The 23,735-nt window shown below is 38.6% G+C and overlaps 1 protein-coding gene across 1 annotated transcript in view; it reads left to right on the top strand.

Annotated features, from left to right (window-relative positions):
• The window catches only part of RFX4 (regulatory factor X4), a 76,808-nt gene that overhangs the window by 15,884 nt on the left and 37,189 nt on the right, over positions 1-23,735 (top strand). Inside the window, exons 5-9 of the mRNA XM_056340804.1 lie at positions 11,374-11,435; positions 16,404-16,617; positions 17,450-17,527; positions 19,403-19,566; positions 21,851-21,951. Of these exons, the coding sequence (XP_056196779.1) occupies positions 11,374-11,435; positions 16,404-16,617; positions 17,450-17,527; positions 19,403-19,566; positions 21,851-21,951 (619 nt within the window). The remainder of the gene's footprint in view (positions 1-11,373; positions 11,436-16,403; positions 16,618-17,449; positions 17,528-19,402; positions 19,567-21,850; positions 21,952-23,735) is intronic.

Genomic DNA, 23,735 nt, shown 5'->3' with positions numbered 1-23,735 from the left:
TGCTGGCTAGGATGTTACATAAAGTTTGGATTTTGGATTTGCTGGTCAGGTGATGTTTTCCTCTTAGTGAAAAATACAATTATATGTTTATATTTTTAATATTTTATTTAAAACTAAAATTTTACTATAGAGTGTGTCACAGGCCTTTAAAACTTTTAGGCTGTGAAAAACACCCCAAAGTGTAGTTTGCCACTGTTTTTTCAAATGTTTGCAAGCATGAATCTGAAGCTGATTGTTCTGCAAGCTATTCTATTCTAGTGTTTGCAACATCTGTTCTATAGAAGCACTGGGCATTCAAAGGAAAAATGTTCCTAGGGTAAGTGCCTGTGTAAAGACTAGGTGAAGGAGAGGAATGTATTTAATGAGGTGTCATTTTCTATAGTGCATCTTTATGTAGGCAGTTTAACAAAGCAAGTTAAATGTACCATGTTGTAACATTACTGTATTTGTTGTGTCTTAAAGACCTGCATAGCTCAGTTGATTCTGTGCTAGGTTTCTGTTTAAATACATGGAATAAGTGTGAATGAAATTGTCTGTTGTGTATATTATTACTACCAAGTGGTAAGTATAGTGGCGACATGTAATTTCAGAACAGTAAGAAGAAACAGATTTCATGCAGGCTAACACATTTTGAATGTGGGTAAAATTTACATGATGCTACTTTTGCTGCTGCTAAAAACTTCTGTGAAGTGTAAGGTGTAATTATTCTGAAATTATTTCATCAGAACATAAATTTACCAGGTATTTCAGCAATTTTCAGCAAGCATCAGTCTTGTTATACTGTATATTACTTCATCCTCCTTCTGTCCTGCCCCCCATGCACAGACCTGTTCATTGGTAGGAGTACCTTGACCTAGCAGGATAGGTACAGTGTCTTCCATCCAAAAATCATGGCATTCCAATGTGTTTTTCATGTGCTGTGATCTAAGTGCTTTCCACTTGGTTGCAATAAAGTTCTGAAGAAGCAATGCACAAAATTTGTTTTCCCTTTTTATGGAGAGGAAGCCATACAGAATCATCCTGGTAGTGTCTCAAACTTGTGCTTTGTGTGGCCATTACTTCTGCATCTGGGAGCTGAGGCTTCTGTACAGGTGTGTCCAGGAACCTCAGGTAACACTGGCACAAGTATGAAGTGAAACAGGCTTCTGCATCTGCAGAACCCAGAGCAGACCCCAATGATTCTTTCCAATCTGTTATTGCTAAGAAAATGTACTGCACAGTCATGAAGATCTGCAAGGCAGACCCATTTCATTAAATCAATAGTTTGCAGTCAGCTTCATCTTGGGAGCAGGTACACGGATGAAGTTTAACCAACAAAGTTGTTAGCATATGACTTAAATACTGTATTAGCAATATGTGTTGCATAAATGCCTTGGAAGCAGAGCAGTGAAATAGGTGCTGTTTGAGGGATTCCGCACTTAGCTGCTGAAACAGAGACCCCAGACAAGTTTGCCTTCACTGGGAATGGTCAAGAGCCCTGCAGCTGTCATGTCCTCCAGAGAAAGGAGTTAGTTGTTCTGTGAAATGTAGACAGTTCGCCTTTCAATAGACCACATTGAATTTATGATTCATCTTTGAACTTTAGCTCTGTGGGCAATGTTAAACATTTAGGCTTTTTCTTTAACAGGCTGGTAGTTTTTAGAAAGAGACGTGGAGTTCAGCACATTAAACCAATCTGTAATAAGTAACATCCTAATGTATTGTTACATACTCAGTTACATTTAACAGAACAGTGTTGATTTCACTTTTAAAGATAATGCTGGAGACATATGAAACTTGCCTGAAAGTGATCTCTCCAGATTAAGGTTTTGTAGACAATGCTTTAGCCCATGTGTACTTCTTAAGCCTGATGTAAGTCAAATATATCCATAATAGAGTATGGCAGGGAGAACAGATGAGTTGTTCACAAAAAGCTGAACTAATGGATCTTGTTTCCTACCATCTCCTATGTTCCCTAAATTCATAGCCTTACCTAAATCTTCTATAATATCTCCATGTTTCCCTGCAGTACATCAAATTATTTCCGGGTCCTAGTCACTACATCAAAGTCTTGCTTCTTTCAGTTTTCTCACACATCTGCTGCACCTTCTTTCTACATTATTTTCAGATTCCCTCATGTCTGTCTGTCTATTTGCCTGTCTCTTTTTCTCTCCTCCCCCATGCCAACAGCTGGGCAAGAAGCAGCACATGGGGTGGCTGGTTCAGAGCAGGTGAAGTTTTGACTGTTTGCCTCACACTGATGGTTGTTCAGTCAGGAAGTGCCAAATGGCTCAAGTAAAGCCTGAGCTTTCTTCCTTGTCCTGTCCCCAGCACTAACATCAATGTGATCTCCCCACTATCCAGTGTTTTCTGTTAAACTTGTTAGAAAGGGACTGTACCTCAGGCATTTGGTACTATTGGATCAGCAAAACAAAAATCAGTCTGGGAGGTGGAGAAATTAACAGAGACAGTAATAGCTTATAGACTGTTTCTTGAGGAAACCAGGCTAATAGCAACAAAAGTAACAAGAGGAAAGAACAGTATTACTGTATAAATAAACACCTTTTAAAAAGCACCCTATACTCCTAAGCCACTTAAAGTACATATAAAATAAGGACTCTAATAGTTATTATTGTGATAAATTGTGTATCCCTAATGTGATAAAGGGAGCTATAGCTTTAATTTGTTAGCCAGGATTTTAGTGCTTTACTCCTCCAATTAATATGTGAAAATTAAAGGCAGTTTTGTCTATACTAGCATTTGCCAGATGGCTATGTTACCTAGTCTGTCATTACAGAACTTTTTCTTTTCTGCAAAAGACAGGGCCAAGCACTCTTCTGTCTATACACTTTAACTAAAGAGCGGCTAGGGAGGGCCCTGTATCTGCTGGTTACAGCTCAGCATCAGCAAGTGGAGACTCCAGTGTTAAACTTTTTCTCTCACTGTAGGCAGAAAAGCATTTTATATTCAATGGGACCATGATTTCACCCATAAGTGAAGTGGAATAAGTAAAAATGTTCCATGCCAACTAGTGGAAGACAGGAAAGTACGGTGAGAAAGAACGGATACGTTACTGAGTTATTAGCGATAAAATGTTGCATATGAGAAAAAGTTTTCTCACAGTGAACATGTTTAGACTGTGAATTAGTCTTCAGGCAAAAGGAGTGAAAGCCCTGTTGCTGAGGTCATTTAAGAAAGACTGCAACCTTGTGCCCCTCAGCCCTGTGCTGCAAATGCTTTCGGCTCTGCTCTGGGACCCTGTGGACCTGGAGAGGAGTTTAAGGTGTTTCCAATTGGAAGTTCTGCTGCTGCCTGCAGCAGGGAGGGTGAGCAGTTGTATGTTTTTTTCCAGAGCAAATGTTAACATAAAATGTCATTGATAATTAATAGATTGAGCTAGGAATTACGGTGGATGAAGGCTCTCACTCATTATTCTGCTCTCGCTCATTATTCTTACAGGGTTTAGTTGCAAAACCTAAATCATCCTGAACTGGGGCCTTCGCTGTATCAAATAAAAAGCAGGAATGTTTTGAGCATTTCCAAGCCCCTCAGTAGCTATTGTGTATGGATGGGTGCCAGTAAGGCTGTTGGTCTTCTCTTAGCTCTCTTCAGCTGGGTTGGTAGGTTTTTAGTTTCTCTTTCACTTTTTTCCCCCCAATTGATTTTTGTTCTTGTTTCTTTTGTGACCCTGTATGAACCTTATTTTTTAATCAAACCTCTTGAAGATGTAAACTTCCTCCTCTGCACCAGTTTCCCACATCCTCTGTGTCCACAGTTCACGGCTTTAAAAATTTACCGTGCAGTGCTAAGTCACCTCCCGGACCCTGCCATTATCTCTCATACAGAACACTTCGTTTCTGGTGGTGCAACCTCTTTTGCATCCTCATGAAGTGTTCTTCCCACAACTCCCATATGCCCCCTGGAGGTTAAATACTTTCCTCTTTTGTTTTTCTTTTTCTCTCTTCCGTGCTTTCCTGCCATGTCTTTTGACAAGCAATAATAAATTAATTTTTGAAAAAGAAAATGAAGGATGCTGACACTTTTCATGGTCGTTCTCCCCCAGCCTGAGGTCCCTTTACATCACTCTGGCAGCATAAAGAGGTTTGTGAACCATGTGAATATGGATGCATGCTCACAGAAATTTTAGAGCCTCTTTGCTGCTCCTTGACTGACTTTGCTGTAAGTGACAATTAAGATTCCAATAATTTGATTTCACTAAATAAAGAAGGGTAAAGTCCACAAAAGATTTTTAACATTGATTAGGAATGAGATCTTTTACATTTTTGACCAAAATTTCCACCCCGTTTCCAAAAAATGGGTGAAGGCATAGTTTTACCAGCAGAGAAGTCTTTTTTTATTATTTATTTATTTATTTATATTTCCCCCACTAGTTTGCTTTGCTCCAGGGAGGTACAAGCTGTACCAGCCAGAATCCTTTTATCACTACGCACTGTCTCTATGCCCAGAAATTTTCCCAGGGGGACTGCACTTCCAAGCATGATTAGCATAAATAGGATTTAGTTTCATGTTATCATACTACATATATTTAATGTTTAAAAAGGACAGACAAGTAGCCTTATTGAAACACCTTTGATAATGACATTGTGATGTGATTGCATTCTGATTTGTCTTTATATTGAAATGCACAGATCTGGAAATTGCCAGCTATGCATAAGGAGATACTTCTCCTGAAGATGTTATTTTTACTCTGTTTGCTCCTAAGTAGTCTCAGTTATAGCAAAGCCAAATTTATTCTAGGTGCTCTTTTCTGATAGAATAAACCAGCACTTGTTTTATTAAGAACAGTTGCTACATATGGAATGGTTTTTTTTATTAGACTTTATCTACTCAATATAGAAAAGAAAAATAGAACTGGGGGGAAATCAATCTAAAGCTGAGGCTGTGGTTTCTGTAACTGCCTCAAAGGACTGTAACAGTCTGCCAGCACTATCTGAGCAGTCCCTGCTTTTCCTTCATCCCTTTTTAACAGCTGAGGTTCCTGACTGAAGGACAGTTAAGACAAGCATGACTTTGCTTCCTGACTCAGAATCTTCTAGGCCAAGTTCCTCTGAGGAGGCCATAATAGCAGAAGCAAGTGGTCATGCTGGTGTGGGAAACAGGGGTACTACAGTGTAGTTGGAAAGATCTTTGCCCCCTTGGCTCTGCTTCACTGATCCCTTGTACTATTGCAGATTGCTGACTATTGCCTCTTTCTTCTTGAGCTTGGGGAGTAAGAAAACCAGTAAGGACACCTCAGTTTCTTCTGAGTGACGTTTGCTTTCCCAAAGGTTTGCCCACTAGTAAAGGGATTTTTTACTGGCTTTGCCACTTCAAGCATCTGGCTTCTAGTTATGTCTTCAGCATGAAGTAGAGCAGCCTCTGGGCTCCTTTACCTCATGCCTTGTCAACATGTCCCAGAGGCTGTTCTTACAGCGCCAGGTCTGCCAGAGTGCAGGGATCCTGGCGCTCAGCCTTTTCCCACAGATATGCTAGGTGATGGCAGTAAGTGTGCTGGCACCAGTACAGAGCAGGGGGAGTTGTGCAGGGTTTTAGATCTGCTTGGCTTCAGCAAGTCAGCACCAAAAGTGGCTACAGCTCAGTTAAGCATTGGAGTCAGGGCATTTGCAGCTTTGTTGGGATGCAGTAATCTGATCATGCCTTAGGCTGAATTCCATCTGGCCAGAGGAGCTGCTGAAGGAGGATATTGTTGTACATAGATGAATTTGAGGAGGGGGTCTCATAAGCTTCACTAGAGGGTCCAGTTCAGTTGGAGTTCACCATGGAGTGAACTTCCATAGCAGGCAGAATTAGGCACAGACATTACAGAAAGTGCCAGCAGGCTTTTTTGACTTGCTTTACAGCATCTATTGAGATTTATCAGTGCTAGAAACAAGATCTTGTCCTACAGCTAGACCATGCCCTGTTCCACAAAATGATGGGAGCGAGTGGAGAGAAATAGGAAGGTTATTGAATCTAACAACAGGTCTGGGGTCAAGAATGCTGGACCTGTACGTTACAATCTTCTCTCCTGGGCCATGCAAGAAAGCAAGCAAAGAGTAGAGAAGGTATAGACATAGTCACACGTCCTCTCTTTTTGCACAGTTTGGTGGATTTGGAGGACAGGAATGATATTTTGTAATGGGCTTATTTGATTATTCTCTTTCCTATCAGTGGATGTTTCTTGGGGCAAAGCTTTCTCAACCTTTTCCTCAAGGTAATGTGGTGTTAAGCCAGCCCCAAGCCATCTTTGATCCAAAAGGTACCTGTTAACACAGGTGTTAATAATAACAGACCATCTCAGGGCACGATTTTCAAAAGGAGTGAAGGAGATGGGGAAACCCCAGAATGATCCAGCTGGAGCAGTACCAAGCCAGAGATGAACAAGCCTAAAAATCATACACTTATCATGTAAGATTGAGAATGTCAGTGTTGTTTGTGTTTCACAGCAGTGAGAATAAGGAAAGCATGGCTGTGTGGGAGTATAGTTATATTTGGCATCACTGTGTTCTTTTTCCTGCTGCTGTGGCAAAGAAGCTTAAGACTGAAACACTACAACTGAATTCAGTAAATAAACACAGATATTCTGTACCTGACTTTGTGAAAGAAAAGCACACCCTTTAGATATGGGACTCAAAACTTGTGTTCAGATAAATAGAATTGTTATCAGAGAAAAGAGAATTGATTCCACTGTATTTAGAATTTCTCTAGAACCTCCCAGAGCTACAGAGCCTGGAGCCTGAAATCCATTTCTCATTCTGGCAGAGTGCAAATGCTGGCTTGCAACTTAATTTGATTTTATTTCATTACTCTGGGAAGTTCTAGAAGTATGGCCAAATTTATTTAAAAAAGAAAGGAACAAGAGTGAAGAATAACATCCCTCTAGATCAGATGCACTAACAAAATTAACATGTCTTTTGAAAAGCAGCAATTTAAATTATTCTGGGGAAAAAGACTCCTAAAAGTCATCCTCTGCCTATTGCTGCCAGAGCAAAATGTAATATTTTGATACAGGGAGGGAGAAAGAAAGTTCAGAACTTTCCAGTAATCTCTAGTTTGTCATCCTTATTTGTTTGCATAAAGACTGGATCTATAAGATGCTTTATAAGATAGTTTTGGGGTTTTTTTTTTTCCAATTTGCTTTGGCATCTCATATAGAAGAATTTACATGGAATGATTGGGAAATATGAAGTTCACAGTTCGATAGTGAACGCAATGAGGAGCAAAGGGTCACAGTGTAGGGATGAAGGCAGAATAGATGATATATTCCTCATTTTAAAGCTGGGGCTGGCTTTGCTTGTGTTGGAATGTCACAGTGCTGGAGATGTGAGGAGAGATGCAGTGGCAGAAATTACAGCTGGCAGTAATCAGGATGAAGGAATGTACCTTTGCAGCCATTTGTGAGTAAAAGAAGAGCTCCTGCAGTTTGCCATGTCTAAGGTTAATAGATTAGTGCAGACTACAATACAGACCTTTACAGAGCAAGTGCATTTTTCTAGTTGTTGCTCATAAAGCTTTCTGTGTTTTGCATGGATGCTCAACTTATTTAATTTTTATTGCATTATTTTAAGAATGACCCAAAATACAAGTAACTAAATACTTAATTCAAATTTACTCAGATACCTCTACTGTGTTTAAAAAGCCCAACTGGGAAAAAATCCTGTTAGCTCCAAGATCTGTGCAATATATGTTGAATGTTGTACTACCAGTGTTGTAATCTCAGTGTGAGAGAATGGTATGAGAAGACTTCTTTCCTGCATTCAGTTTGGCTGCCCCATACATACAGAGTGGAAAGTTTACTGCCTGTCAGAAAGAAAGAAGTCCCCTTATTTCACCTGCACAGGCATTCCTAAAAACCATGGATCAGGATTGTCTGCAAAAATGTTGAACAAATGGTGACTTGATATGCTGGTCCCCTGAAAACATGTAAACTATATGTATGTTGGTTTATAATTTAATGACTTCTGTCTGGCTCTTACGTATACAGTAGGCAATCACCAAAAGAACTATGGGGCTGCAAAAAGATAAGATAAAAAGACAAGATAAAATAGAAAAGATATCTTTTTTTTTTTTTTTTTTTTTTTAATCCAGAAAGGCATACAAGATCTTCTATAGGCAGAAGGGAGGTCAGATCTTGAGCAAGGCACAGAATAAAGAGAGGGAGAACACAACTGAAGTTTAGTAACCGAGAAAGAAATTGAAGGGGAGTTGGTTTCTGAGGCTAATATAGTAAGGACAGAAGTTATTTGCATGTGAAACTTCTGGTCTACATCTGTCTCAACACTAAAAAGCCAAGTAGCATAAAATAATGCCTAACAGTCAAAACTGCTGCATAATTTAGGTAGAAATTTGCTTGGAAAATGTAAAGCCTGTACCCTTCTACTCAACAGATCTGACAGATCTCATAGGGCAACTGAATTTGTGGTCAGTTTGGAGAAGTATGAGATGAAATTTCAGTTCTGTTGAAGGACAATGGTAAAAGGCCCATTCACTCAAAAATTCCCTTGGATAATACCACCCATGAGATCTTTTTACCACTGCTTCTGTTGAGAAGCCAGTGCTGCTGTGAAAACGGGGACTGGGCTCCATTCAGAAAGCAGCTCAGACTGCGTGGTCTGGTCTTGATTCGTTTGCTTGTGCAACCCCATTGCAGTGATGAAAGGAAAATGATCCAACTTGGTTTTCAGATCCAAACCTGAGTTTTCATGTCCAACAATTAGGAACCCCCTTCCCTTCCCACCCAGCTGTAAAATGAACTAATTTTATCTGTAGGTCTTTAAAAGTTAATAAACATGAAACACAATGATGATGTATTTTACAGGGTGACTTTTCAGGCTGAAAGTATGATTTAAAAATCAACATTTTGGACCTTCTGCTTTTTCCATTGATTTCAGCACACAATGAATTCCACTTTGTCCTGCCTGATCTGGCTTCCTCTCTCCTTTCAGGGAAATCACACTGCCTTTGGCAATATCATTACACAGGGATTTGTATAAATGTAGCTGAATATAAACATTTATATGAACAGCTCATTCATTTAGTACTTGACTCGTTTTATTCCAAACACAAACACAAATACCCATGCTCATGTGTATGAGCACCCAACCATGAGTTTGTCATGTTATACATATTTTACATATACAGCATTAGATCAAAAAATCTGGACATTTTTTCATTTTTTCTAAATGTGTGCTAGATTATTTTCTCTTTTTTTTGTAAATTATTTGTAAAGACTATTTTAATTGATGCATACTTTTCAGCTGTATTTTGAAAGGTGTATTTCATTGTTTAAAATGTGCCAGATTTAAAAAAGAAACAAACAAAGAAAAGAAAAAAGGATCATCTAATCAACTGCTCCATTATTCTTCTCTTTTCCTGATCACCTCTGCCCTGGTATGTAGAAATTGGCTGATCTGTTTAAATCCCAGGAACTCCCACGGCATATGGTTCATAAAGTAGCATTTACAGTGTGTATTGTAACACTTCATCACTACTAGAAAGACTTGAAAGTAATATGGGTTCATGTCGTTCTAAAAGAAAAAAATAGCATAAACAAAAATCTCTAATATTAAGATTTATTTTCAAGGTTACTTCTGTAAAATCAGCTTTTGGAGAGGAATGGTATTTTCTGAATGACAACTGCCACCAGAAAAAAAAATAAATTAAAAAATCCCCTAGCCCCAAAAACCCATCCTCAGAAAGTAGTTCTTCAACACTGCTTTTTTCCCACAGCCTTGTGGAGCCCCCAACCCTGTCTGCAGAAAATGAAAGAGAGAGGGGTGGGATTAATGTGTAATTAAAGGGAATTTGGAAGGCTGAGATGTTGCGGAATGTTAGATCAGTAGCTGGAACAGCATGTGGTGTTCTTTAGGCAGGCTTCATTGAATCCATACAAAAAAAGAAAGAAGGGCTGCTTGCCTGTCTGCTCATTTATCAAACAGCTAGGCTGAACTTTCACAGCTCCACAAAAGTGTTTTACTGTTTGCTGAAGTTTTGCTCCAGAAATTAAAGCTGAACAACCTAGCGACTCGGAGTCTATGCTGCATTTTTGACATTGGCCACGTTGTGCAAAGCTCTTGGAAACCAACACAGTTCAATTTTTACATGATACAGAGGGAACATGACTGTACTTTTCTAAAAAAAAAAAAAGAAAAAAAGAAAAAAAGAAAAGAAAATATTACCGACGAAATGGACAAATATGTGACATTGTAATGTCTTTATTTATATAGCACCTTTTGATCCAAATACTTGTTCCAGAGCTTTCAGTCATCAATCAGGATTAAATATTTATCACGGTGGCAAAATGGCTAATGGAGAAAAAAATCTATATTATTTAATCAATTTTAATTGACATTTTGTTCTAGTTGAGCAGTTATATATACATATATATCTTGTATGCCTGTTTACCTTTAATACTAGTCCGTGTTCCCCCTCAAAGAGGAAATATTTAGCAATTTATACAATAAAAAAAATTAAAATAGACTATAATTTAAAAAGGAAGAAATTCTTTTTGCAAGTGAATCCTCAAGACTTACTGCAGTCCTTCTTGCATGACTGTTCTGCTAGAAGAATTTTCCTCCTACTGCAGACCACACTGAGAATCAGGTTCAATTCTGTGAGGTGCTGAACACCACCTTCACAGAGCTTTCTCATCAGGACTAACCTGGTTGACAGAGGCTCTGATTACTGAGGGCACAATCTACATTCATTCATCCATTTCCTTAAATGCATCTGGCACTAAAGTTTTGTTTTACAGTGGCAACGTTCTTTTAATCTCTGCTAACAGACTAGAGTCCAGATTCTTGATGATACCCTGCTGTTTCTGAAATGCACTTGTTTTCCATAGAGGACAAATCGATCATGTGCTATCTTTACAAATGCAACAGTGAATCTTCCCTGGTGGAAGGGGTGCCTCTGTCAAATACCAAAATCTTTTCAGGGAATCATCTTTTAGAAAAAGGAGTGTTTAATGGCAGGATCATGAAGGTCTTTAAAGAACTGTGGCCTCCAAGACTCTCAAAAGGAGAATTTCCTCTATTTGCAGCAAAACCAAGTTTGTTCATTCTGCAAACAGACATAAATAAGTAGTAGGGCAATGCTAAGTACAAGCCTCCTTAGTTTAGAGGGAGACCTGATCTTAGATTTTTAAGGAAATGTATTCTACCTCAGTAACTTCTGAAAGTCTTTATTTAAATTAATGGTATTATACTGAACTTCAAAGTCTCTTTCCCCTCTTTCAAAAGTAAAAGAAAAAATCAAAAGTTTTATTTCTGGTTTCTCCTGCCATGTATATTGCTGACTTTACAGTAGGTTTTCTGTCCTAACAGTCTATATTAAATTAAATATTAGTAAATGTGCTTTTCATTTTTTTCTAATATCAGTTCTATTTATTTGCAGATAATAAGGCAACAGTTTCCACAACTAACAACAAGACGACTTGGAACCAGAGGCCAATCAAAGTAAGCAGTATATGGTATTGTCATCTCGTACAGGCCGTCATCTGGCTTTGGCTTTACTGAATAGAACGGTATAAAATCAGGGAATAATTTGTCCAGTTGGGGACTTAAAACCCAACTTTGATGGAGGTTCCATTGTAGTCTTTATATTGTCCTAGTGATTCAGCAATGATCCTGCAAAGGTAGTCTAACAGATGCCTTTTACTGATTTCATCAGCAATATTTTCCATATTGCTCCTATAATGTTTTTCATCTTGACTCACTTTACACAACTTAAAGGACATTCACACCCAGGAGTAGTGAGCTACTGTTGGAGGCTGGAAAATGACAGCTGGTTAACATCATGTTTCAGTTTAGAGGACGAGTGGCAGAATGCTATCTGAAATTTAGGTAGGAACATACATTGGTCTAAACTGGAATTGTCCACAAACCTGGAATTAACCACCATTTTTCCTGTGTAATGAAATCAAACATATCTTTAAGTGATCAAGGAATTAGTTTATTGCCTTACCCAAAAGGGTGCTTCCTGAAAACAGTTCATCTTAATTTTAGAATAAGAAATTGATGCAGAAAGAAAAATGCACTTCCTGGGACATTTGACTTTTTCCAGTTGTTGACAAGATGTGGTTCTACCAATTTATAGAGAGGATGCAGTGATGTTTTTATCCTTTTTTCTGCTTGTGGACTGCATGAAATTTTTCAAGTGGAGCTTTGGCTCTTTTTATGGCAAATGTAATCCCGCTAAGAAAAATAATATCTGCTTTTCTTTATTAGCTTTCAGAGAATCCTACAGGGTAGTCTAAGGGTAGTCTCTGTAGAGCACAAGCAGAAAACTATGGAGGGGAAAACAAAAACCTGGGACAGTGTGTTTGCAAAATTTTGCTGGTAAAGCTTATCTTTCAAAACAAAGCCTGGAAACACAATATTGCTAGATGCTGAGAAACAAATATGCTATGAGACTTGAGCTTATATACTAAAGGTAGAATGACCCACTCTTTAAAGGAAAAAAGAAAATAAGATGCTAAAAGAAATCCCATTAAAATTAACTTTGCTGTGCTTTTCTAACTGGTGGTCCATGCCATGTAGTGTCTCTTTGATGGGAACAAATGTTCTTTCCCCCATCTTGAGATTTTCCTAATCTTTATAACATAGTTTTCTTTTTCTAGAGCACCTGTATTTAAACAGCTAATAGAATATTTGAAATCTCTTCCCAAATACAAATTCAGACCTACCGTAACATCGCTCATAAAAAAACTGCCAGGAATCTCTCAGGTGCAAATTCTGGGCTAGTCCAACAGCATATTAGGAAAGCATGACAGGTCTGGACTCGGAGAATCAGGATTTAGCACTGAATAGAAGTCCTGTGGAGGTTCATAAAGATGGAGTGAAAGTGTGCACAGGTTGCTTTATTGAAGCATTCATATGACAGTACCTGCTGTCAGCCATAAAATCACTGACATGGCTATAACTTTGTTATTTATCTTCCTGTTTAATGAATGAGTACTGCTCTGTTTCCAAACTGGGCTCCTCCTGCAGCTCCAGGAGTCTCTCAGAGGGCTCTTGATCTGCTGATTGAAGGTACCTTACATCTCCAAAAGCTATGGCTCTTTACTCTCAATGAGGCTAAAAATCAATGAGACTTAATATTTCTTGCATATTTTCCCTCAACCTGGATGCCTGTCAGAGGGGTTTTCAGGTCACATACTCCTCTCATGCCACCTTTGCAATGGTTCTGCCCTCTATCTAGCAAATAAGAAGGGGTTTCTGTAAAGCATGCTGCCTGTGCTCTGCAGATTCCTTTTCCCATGAGAGTCCCTGGTCACCCCTGTGAAAGAGATCATAATCACTCAGTATGAATGAAATTGAGTTCTTCTGTTCTAAAAGACAGTGCCTACATCTTTGTCAGTGGTTAACACCCCAAAGATTATAGCATACAGAGGAGTCATTCTCATTTGATCCAATGAAGAAGAGTTATAAACACACACTACATGTACACTGTACTTCATTGCAATAAATACATTCCTTGCTAGACCCAGCATAGCTGTAATTGAACACTATTTTTGTTTTCAGAAACATCTGACTGCATTCCAACAAAGTGTTACATAAAGAAATTACTTTAGGCATTAACACTTCAGGCCCTTTATTGCCAACTGTGGTAACCAATTGCTGCCAGTATGATTTTCATTCCACTTCCCTACTACTTCCAAAGGAAACTTGGCCATAGAAGTGGTTAAGATTATCTGACTTCACACTATTCTGCCTTCAAACTTTTTATAGCACGGCTGCCTTGTAACATTACAAAGATCAGAGCTACAATGCTGCTATGCTCTTGGTCATTGGTTGTGAGGCTTCTTTTTTTGCAGCTGTGTTTATTGCTGTAAGCATGCAGCTGTTCTCTATTGCACTGAGCTTAAAACCAGTTCCACCACAGGTAAGCCATGACAAGGCAGCTAACCTAAAAGCTGATTTCTTTCTGTACTGTAGTTTGAAACTTCAATTATGCACACAGGAGGTTAGTTAAACTGATGGAAACTACATGGTGTGAAGGGAAGTTTTCTTCTTTGTTTAAAGGAGTGCTGCAGATACCAGATCCATGGAGTAAAAAGGATGCCAATATTTACCACAAAAATGATTGTGTTGTCTGTACGTTATTCTTCTACAGATCAAATTTTCAGGCCCTGTTTATTGAATTAAGTTGGGGTCTTTTTCTGATAGAAATACAGAAAATTGCTTGGAGAAGAATCTTTGTATGCTGCACCAGTGAATTTTTGCCATTTGGGATGGTAAAATTACTGAAGGAAGAAGCAATCTGGAAAAATTTTGGAGTTAATTTGGCTGTTGCTGTCTACATGATTTTGAAGCTACCTGGAAAACTCTTTTATGTAGTTAACTGCCAAGTGCTATACCAGAAATTAAATAAGGCACAGTGAAATTCTACATTTTCCAGGCTTTCATTCATTATTTTCTTGAACTGATTTAAGAGGAAACTTGATATGAGACTGACTGCTGTTTAAATTATACAAACCTCTCAGTCTTGAACTTTTGCAGTTCTGCTTGCTTGCTGTAGCCTTTTCCCTTTCCTCCCCACCTTCCCTCAGCAATTCGTGGTGCTAGCTTCTTGTAGCATTTCCTTTAGGTTTCTCCTACCCCTGAATACTGCCCAGGACATGCGTGGGCCTTATGGCTTCTAGGTGCAGTGCAGGCATGACAGCTGCTAGAGACCAACTGTGGACTTGAGCTGCAAGCTGGAGTTGTTACTATTCAAGTAAAAAAGCTAAACTTCTACAGCTGGTGTTATAACCCCAGTGTTAGCACAAACTTCCCCTTAGCCACCTTTAACAGGTTAGGACCAATCTGGAGCCTGGTTTCTAGCGTGGAATACACATTTTGGCCTAAGCCCTGATGGGCAGGTTTGGAGTCAATAGCGTGGCTTTCTAAAGTATTGAAACTAGGAGATCCCATTCGTACCATGTCATCTTAATGTTTTAATAAATCTCACTTGGGTTATTCAATATTGAGTTCATGATAGCTTTTCTTTTTAATGGACAATATGGAACATCCTTAGTGAGCTTGGAAAGGGAGCCATGTACTAGATCTCTGCCACAACTCCCCAGGCCTCCTCTCAGTCTGTCTGTGCTGGTAGAAAAGATTAGGGCTTCCAGCTCTTTGTCACCACTTTCTGCTGGAGATTGACACACGCTGATCTGTGGGTGAATGACTGTGAGAGAAAAAAGTCACCTGAGTTAAACTGCCATCAATTAGATGCTACTCTTTCACTAATTTATTTGAAGACGTTTGTAAAACCACCTGATTTTGCCTAAAGCAAACTCAGGTCCGTTCAAGTGAACAGATCTGCTGGCAGCACTCTGAAATCAGTAACTGTCTAGGGAATACAGCAAACACCCGAAGATGGTATCTTCTCCTGCCACCATAGTGGGATCCAGAGGACAGTGTCTCATCACGGTCTAATAGGCTTTTGATAGGCTGTAAGGAGAGAACTGGAAGATCATTAAAAAATCCCTCTAGGAAAGTAAGGTGAATCAAAACTATATGAGCAATACAATCTTGAGATGCCTTTTGTAATCATTAAAAATTTAGCTGATGGGTTGGTGGTGCCTACAGCTGAGACACTGGAATAAAATTTAGCAAGTTATAAAAGGACTAAGATTACCTTTGCTGCTTTGGTGCAAGAATTAGACTGGATAATCAGTGCTTCCATTAACAAGTATAATAAAGCTATGTTGTAGCACAAACTTGTGCCATAAGGCCACCAATGCATTTTTATAGCACAGCCACACTGGGTAATTCCCACTGTGGTCTGCACGGACAGAGTTACACTGTTGTGTAGCATCCCTCACTGATCTAAACCCAGTGCTGATGCTAAGTTATGAAGCAAATAATTTTGAACTGTACATTTTCTACCATTCATTGCTTTCCAACACACGCCTTTTTCTACCCTCTCTTTTCATTGAAGTGTTTTCGATTTTTGAAACATTTCTGATCAACTCATTTGCAATAAAGACTTGTGCTTTCCAGGGATCAAACCAGCCCTCAACAGTGTGAGAATCACTGTAACAACAGAAGGGACAATCCAGAGGGTCTGTACCTCTGCTAATTGCTAAACTAAAGGAGCAGCTGCACAGCAGAGCTTTGCCAACAAGTAGCTTTAAGATGCTTTTTTTTTTTTGTATAACAAGAAAAAAAATAGAAGTCCATTATTTCCCTGCCCTGCAACAGTCAACTTTATTAACTCTGAAGAGAGCTACTTTTCCCAGAAGGAATGAAAATTGAAAGCCCAATATATTACTGCAATGTTCTGCTCCTGAATCAATGCTTGTTAATAATATACAACTGTTGCACAGTATGTTGTACTGTAGAAGTTGTTAGCATTATCAGTTTCTCTTACCCCCACTTTTTTTTTTTTAATTTTCAAACAATATGTTTTATCAAATATACATCTCTATGTATCAGGTACCATTATTATGGAATTGCAGTGAAAGAAAACTCCCAGTATTATGATGTGATGTATTCTAAAAAAGGAGCAGCCTGGGTGAACGAAACAGGAAAAAAAGAAGTAACCAAACAGACAGTGGCGTATTCACCACGATCCAAACTGGGAACGTTACTGCCAGAGTTTCCAAATGTCAAAGATCTAAATCTGCCAGCCAGTCTGCCAGAGGAGAAGGTAACACTTTGGAAATCTTTTCTTGGCTTGTCTTGCTTTTTTTTCCCCTGCTCTGGAAGAAAGCTTTATCTAAAATATGAAGACTTTAAATTAGAGTAAGTTTAATAATGCTTTGACTTTATTTATGGGGGACTTAATTGCTTCATATAATAGGAAGAAATATCTTCCCTTAAAAGAGGCAGCTGACACTATCAGCTGTACAATATTTCTAAAGCCTGTGCACACTTTTTTAAAAAGTTACATTACATACAGCAGATGAGTTTGAGAGTAACTGTTTTCAAATATGTTATATCTCTTTAATCTGCGAACATACTTGATGGCAAACTGAAAAACAGTTCTGATGCTTTCTTGAGCAGAGAGGGACTTGGTGCATTTCTTATTTTTCTAGACTGGAAATTAAAAGAATCGTATCTGCACATATGACAGAAGTGCTCTGACTGCTCTTGGCTGAGCTTGATAGTTTTCTGATGCTATTCACATGTGTAGTATCAATGTAAAGTGGGCAAAAGAATAGGGTTTTATAGTTCTTTATGTCCTAATTAGGGCCACATTCTCGTCTTTGATCTCACTGAGGCTTTTTGCTCTTACATTTGAAGAATCCCCATTGACATAGAAAAATACACGAATTCAAAGGGAGAATTTACTTTTAAGAAGAAAACTCATCTTAAAGCTAATCTAACCAACTAGACTAACCGATTTCATTATTTTTGCAATTGTGCATAGGTAAGATAAGAAAAAACTTACTTTTTGTGCTCTATATTCTGATAGTTTTAAAAGCTGATTTCTTAAAGTAGAATAATCTTTTGTGTGTCTCCCTCTCATTCTTTTTCAGGTTTCTACCTTTATTATGATGTATAGAACTCACTGTCAGAGGATACTAGACACTGTAATAAGAGCAAACTTTGATGAGGTATGGTTAGAAACTACAGTTGTAGTTTAATGATACATATGATATTAATGGATCTGAGAGCTTATTTTGAATGTGATATTACAAACTTATGGTTTTGCAGTGGCTGATCCTTTTTATGAGTAATGAATAATAGTAATGATGTATATAGTAATGAATAATAATAATAAATAAGAGTAATGAATATATACCTGTGTATATAATATATGACAATAGTGTTAGATCTCACTTGTAACACTGTATGAATAGAGGAATGAAAGCAATGGGAATATTTTAATTCTGCCATTCTCCAGCAAGATTAAGGTAGCAATATAGCCTTACGATAAGTTGGTCAATCCAGTTCTTACAACTCAAGAACTGTGTCCACAACCATCTTCTTCTAAACTTCGAGATGGGACTGAGCTCTGTTTGAAGGAGTTCCTTTGAGTGCTCAGCACAAACACAGGGCAGGTGCCACAGCCAAAATGGTGGGCTCTGCTGGTCTAGTAACAATGACACGAGGCAGTGGGGGGCCTACAGCCTCCCAGATATCCCAGTAAGCTGTAGCTGAAGTCTCCAGTTGCTCAGTTTTACTGCAGTGCCGCTGGGAACACATACACTGCTCAGTGGTTGATGCGATCCACTAGAGATGGATGAGGTTTGTACCTGCTGCATATCTGACTGAATCTGAAGGTTTTCTGGCAGTGCATGCAGACAGCTCTATAATTAGAGCTGAAAAATTAAATGTTACTGAAATGCAAACAGTTTTATATTACATGTGAAGAAGGCCTCTTGTCCAGGAAAGCAAATCTATCTATAGTGATGCTGAGGGCAGGATTCAAATATGACATCCAGGTCCTGGAAAAAAATCAAAGGAAACTGGTATTTTGACTTTCCCTTCTGAACAATGGCAAGAAATTCTCTGCTTCCTTTCACTGTTTGATTTTCACACTCTTCTGCTTTAAAGCTGAGACTCTTTTAAGTCATTGTACTCAGACTAGATGTTTCCACGTGAGAGAAATATGTGACACATATTCAGGAAGTTTTGCTGCATAAATCTCAGAATACCTCCTTAAGAACAGGATGTTATATTTTGTTAGGAGATCTGTTTGTCAGAATCAATGGCAGATAAGAGGCTGAGCAGCAACAATATATAAATGACAAATATTATTTACTGCACCTGGTGTGGTTACTTGTTTCAGTAACAATTGTGTGCAAAAGTTTATCATTTATGAATGCTGGTGCATTCTGACCCCTGTAGAACTGATCATATCGTTCACTGAGTAACACCTTTACTTCCTAAATGAAATTTTTCACAGGTATATTTTACTGTGTCTGCAGTCTCCTCCCCATTTTTTTTTTTGTCTTTCTCCATTCTTTCTCCTCTTTCCTTCATAGTGGAGGAAAGAATAAATATAAAAGTGTAATGTTTCTTTCCAAAATGAAGACAGAAAATGGTATATTGACCCCTGTAAGCCATGTGCTGTCCTCCTCTCGCTCCCTACACCAAGTCCTAGATTGCATTCCTTTGTATACAGGGACAGAGAGCAAAGAGAGAGAAAAAGGCTTGACATGTGGAAGCCAAAGAGTTACACTCACCAGCTACTGATGGAATGTAAAAATACGGTGGTTTCCATGGGTCCTCTCCTGTAATAACACAAAGACACCCTGTCACCAACTCAGAGTGTCTCCTTGCCCTTTGGTTGATTATCCCATTTTGTGCTGCGTTACAGTATAAGCCTGCCTAGTTAAGGAATATGCCTTGCCTGTGTTTTACACCATTGATCCAGCTTTGGGTCTGAAACAAATGCTATGTAAGCAGGATATTTAAAGAAAATGGTGTTTGTAGCCTTTGATTATTATTAATTTAAACAACCCTGCTTCTTCTTGTGATTTCAGGTTCAAAGTTTTCTTCTGCACTTTTGGCAAGGGATGCCTCCTCATATGCTGCCTGTATTGGGTTCTTCAACTGTAGTGAATATAGTGGGAGTTTGTGATTCAATTCTGTACAAAGCAATTTCTGGAGTTTTGATGCCAACGGTACTACAAGCATTACCTGACAGGTCAGTACAGCTAGCAGCACTGACCACTTTGAGCTCAGCTGTCTTTGTTACATGTCTTTTCTTCGACAATGACACCTGTTCTCAGAAAGCTGCTTGCTGCTACCCCATTTCCTGAGTTTAAATCACAGTGTCAGCTCCAAGGAGTTGAAAAGCCGACATGTTCATGAAGAAATATTCAGATTTTAACAAGACTTGTGCTGTGAAAAACTTGTTATTTTTTGTGTGATAAAGAATACGACCTTCTTCTTGGTTTATTGACATCAGTCTGATAGTCATTTCCCAGCTTTCAGGGAATGTCAGAAATCTGCAGGCTGCAGAGTGCCACATAGTCTTCTGAAAATTTTGGACACTTTTCTGCTAGTGTGGGATAAAAACATAACAGTATTCTGAATTATAGTGACAAGAGGAGCTGACCTGGCTGGTCTGTTTGTAAATATTCACATGCCTATTCAGGCACAGAAACCTAAGCATTTGCCTCTGTATACACTCTTGGAACCCAATTGTCACTCTGCCAGGAGTATAAAACATGAAGATCATACTTGTTAAGCCTTGGACAAGCTGGTTTAATTTAAATCCTCAACTATGAAGAACAGATACATGTTTATTTCAGGATCACATTATTAATATTAAGAAGTCTTGTTTATATAGGTAAAGCAGGACAGAGATCAACAGTTCACAGCAAAAAGTGTAATCACTGAGGGCAGTCAGCCTGTTTTCCCCCCTTCATTTTCCTAATATGAGTATCAGGAAATGCTTTTTCTAAATATATGTGTACGCCTTTAGTATTATTTGACTGATGTGTTCCTGAGGTTGAGTAATTTGTTAAGAATGTTGCTCTAGGATTTCTTATTGGTGGTGTGTATTTGGCTCACAAGATTTTAGAGCATCTTTTATCATGGCAAATGTTTTCAAGATGATGTTCTGCTCTCCTATGCACACTGCATAACTGCTAAAGTACAGGCAAAGTATTTTTTCCACAAGAAACCTGTTATAAGCATGGACTTTCCTTGATAAGACATATACGTTTTTACAGGCTTTGCCCCTCACCACCTCTCCCCGCCCCCCCAAATCTATTTCATTGGAAGGATTAAACAGAACAGCAGTCCTTTTCTCAAGCTGCTTAGTTCTTTCATAGCAAATAAGGAGAGACTTGAGTGTGAATATAGACTTTTGTAATGCATATAAAGGGCCAGATTGTGGCTATTAAGCCATAGCCTGCACTGGAGGGGGTGAAGAAGGGTCTCATTGCAATGGAAGCTCCTGAAGGAAATCTTGCTGACTCAGCCAGAATCCTCTGAGGGACTTCCTGGGAACAAGTATTGGCTGTCCAGAAAAGCCACTTTTTAGGGGGTGCAGCAGATGTCATCTATTCCTTGTCCTCTTAAGGTGTCTTAGTGGAGCAGAGCAGCCTATGGCCATGTTTATTTTACCAGCTCTGTTCTCAGTGCAGTGTGTTAGGAGTACAAACAGAAAAAGCTGCCTGTCTGAAAGAGGGGAAGTTCCTTGCATCTTTCTTCTCTCTCTCATTTGTGTATCTTGGGTGTTGCTATAGGCAGCACAGCTCAGTCTGGCAGAACCAACTGTGAGAGTCCCCTGCACAACGCCCTGCAACTGCTCCTGAAAACTGTCTTTTAATACTAAGCAGTTCTAAGAAGGGCGGAATGAACTGCCTACCAGGTTTAGCAGGAAATGATGGAGCCGTCAGGAAAGAGTAGTAAGAGAAGAGAAATCTCACTTGTCTGGGAAAGTTCCTGTACTCTGCAGAGTTAAGCAGGCAGGTCCTGCTCCGCCCCTGCTTCCCCCACCTGTGTGGGCTTGGCCTGGAAATTCCTCCCCACCGTCATTACCCACTCACTGGCTCAGCATGCAGCACAGTTGGTTGTTGCTTCACTTGCACATCTCTGTGCACATCTGTATAAATGTGGACACAGCTGAGCTGAAATCCAAAGCCTGATCTATTGCCTTCTTTAAACAGTTTTGATTTTACGTTTTTATGTTTGTACAGAGTGGGAATGATTTTATTTCAAGCTAAGAATAGTGTTTGTAAGTATCAAAGCAGTGCAATACAGAGACTTGCATTCTTTGTGAGGTCTTGATTGTGGTGATATGTTTCCCTTTCCTTACAAATGTTTTCAGAAGTTTTTCTTCACACCTACAAACCGTGTTAGCAACTCTGCATAATAGTGAGTTGTAAATAATTGACTCACAATCTTCACATGTTCACAGTTTTTATAATATAAAGCACAGAATAAACTTGTTCAGATATAGTGATTTCTCTTTTCAGTTTGACACAGGTGATCCGAAAGTTTGCAAAGCAACTGGATGAGTGGCTGAAAGTAGCTCTCCACGATTTACCAGAAAACCTACGAAATATTAAGTTTGAATGTATGTATTGCCCAATCTGTCTCCTGTTAACTTGGGATGTGGATAGTGTTTATTGATTACAAATTAATTGGAAGTGAGATTAGTGTTCTTTTAGGAATTAAAACATGTCAGCATTATAAATATTGCATTCACTTACAATCTCTACTTATTCATGAGAACCAATTTCATTTAGTGATATGAGGGACTGCTCAAAATGAGAAGAATTGGTTTTCCTTTCTTGTGGATTCTGATAAGAAATTAATTTTGTTGATATTAAGCAAATATTAGGGATGATATTAGGCAAAGGAAATTATTAAACAACCCTTTAGGCTAGCACAATTTGAATACAGCTTGAGGCCCTTACTCAAAAAAGTGCCAGAGTTAAAAATGAAGGAGATCAAATTACCCTGTCACCACAGGAAAGGGCACTAGTCCTTTTCAGATGTGCTTTGTAGATGCCTGCAGTGCACATCACCTATTGATAAAGCCTGCTTTATTTCACGGCTCTCAGTTCTTTGCCTTTCATGAGCACTAAATTCCACACCACAAAGTTAAAGGGGAAAAAAAAAAACCAAAACAAAACTAATTTAGGAGAAGGATTAACTATTTTGATCAGCATGGAAAATTAGATGTATATTTTACTGGGAACAGTCAAGATGTAAGTTGGAACAACTAATTTCAGGGCTTTTTGCACTGTTTACTGATTTATTTTTAAAGTTCCACAGAGTCAGAACTAAGAATATGCTTTTTCACATCTTTGTCAGCTCGAAAATCTCGAGAATCTGCAACAGCAAAATCTTTTCTGACCTTATAGGGAGAGAGAAAGAGATGGACAAATGAACTTTCTCATCATTCTCAAACTGTTCTTTTTAACTGCCTCCATGTACAGTGCAGAGGGAAAACCTACTCTGTGGCCATGTTTAAGGCCTGTTTGGATAGTTCTGCAAGTCTTTGGAGATTTTAGTAAAAGGAAAAACTTGAGTGTATCCTACCTTTTACATGAGCCTTTGTTGCTTCTGCAATTGTTTCCTCCTCGTCAGAATTTGTGATAGTGTACACAGCCAGTGGACGTACCGACAGGAGTAACTGCAAGCCTTGGTCATGTTTGCAGTTCCTGTGCCACAGATTTCAGACAAAAGATGAGCATACAACATTTTAAAGTTTGTTTTCCAGGTATAGGAAATATGTTAATACAAGGCCCGTATCACTTGGAAATTGCTATAAGAGAGCGGAGGACTGTCAAGTACCTCCTGGGCCATCTTGCCCCATAGCAAATTAGTACATCATATAATAGCTTTCAGAAACTTTGATCAAATTCGACCTGAAACTGTATCAGATTTTTAGGTCCTACTAGTCCAGTCAAAAGACTCCTCCAAAACTCATTTGCATTAAGATTTAGCATCCTTTTCTAATTTCCACAGATAATGTAGCTGTCATTATTTTATGCCCGCTTCTTGCATCAACATTTTTCTTTCTATTAAGTAGTTCTTTCTGGTCTTCAGTTCTTTTGTGTATCAAGAGAAAATTTGCTATGCTGAACAAGCAAAGCTCTTTCATTGTCCTCTACATTTCTCTTGTCATCTCATTATTCACAGCATCTATAAATCATTGCTTGTAATATGCCTCTGTAAAACTGATTGAGCATCCAGATTTAAGGTTTTAGGTCAAGGTTTAAACTAAGTTAAAACTGGGATATTTGAATGAAGTTTGTATAGCCACAATCTTGTATGGGAAACTGGATATATTTTTTTGGTTCTTATTTTAATTACTGTGTTAAGAAGTAACTTTCTTTATTTAGCACAGTA

The sequence above is a fragment of the Falco biarmicus genome, chromosome 5 (genome assembly GCF_023638135.1).
Source record: "Falco biarmicus isolate bFalBia1 chromosome 5, bFalBia1.pri, whole genome shotgun sequence".
Taxonomy (NCBI): Eukaryota; Metazoa; Chordata; class Aves; order Falconiformes; family Falconidae; genus Falco; species Falco biarmicus.
The sequence above is the reverse complement of the archived record's forward strand: the minus strand, read 5'-3'. Positions and strand labels throughout refer to the sequence as shown.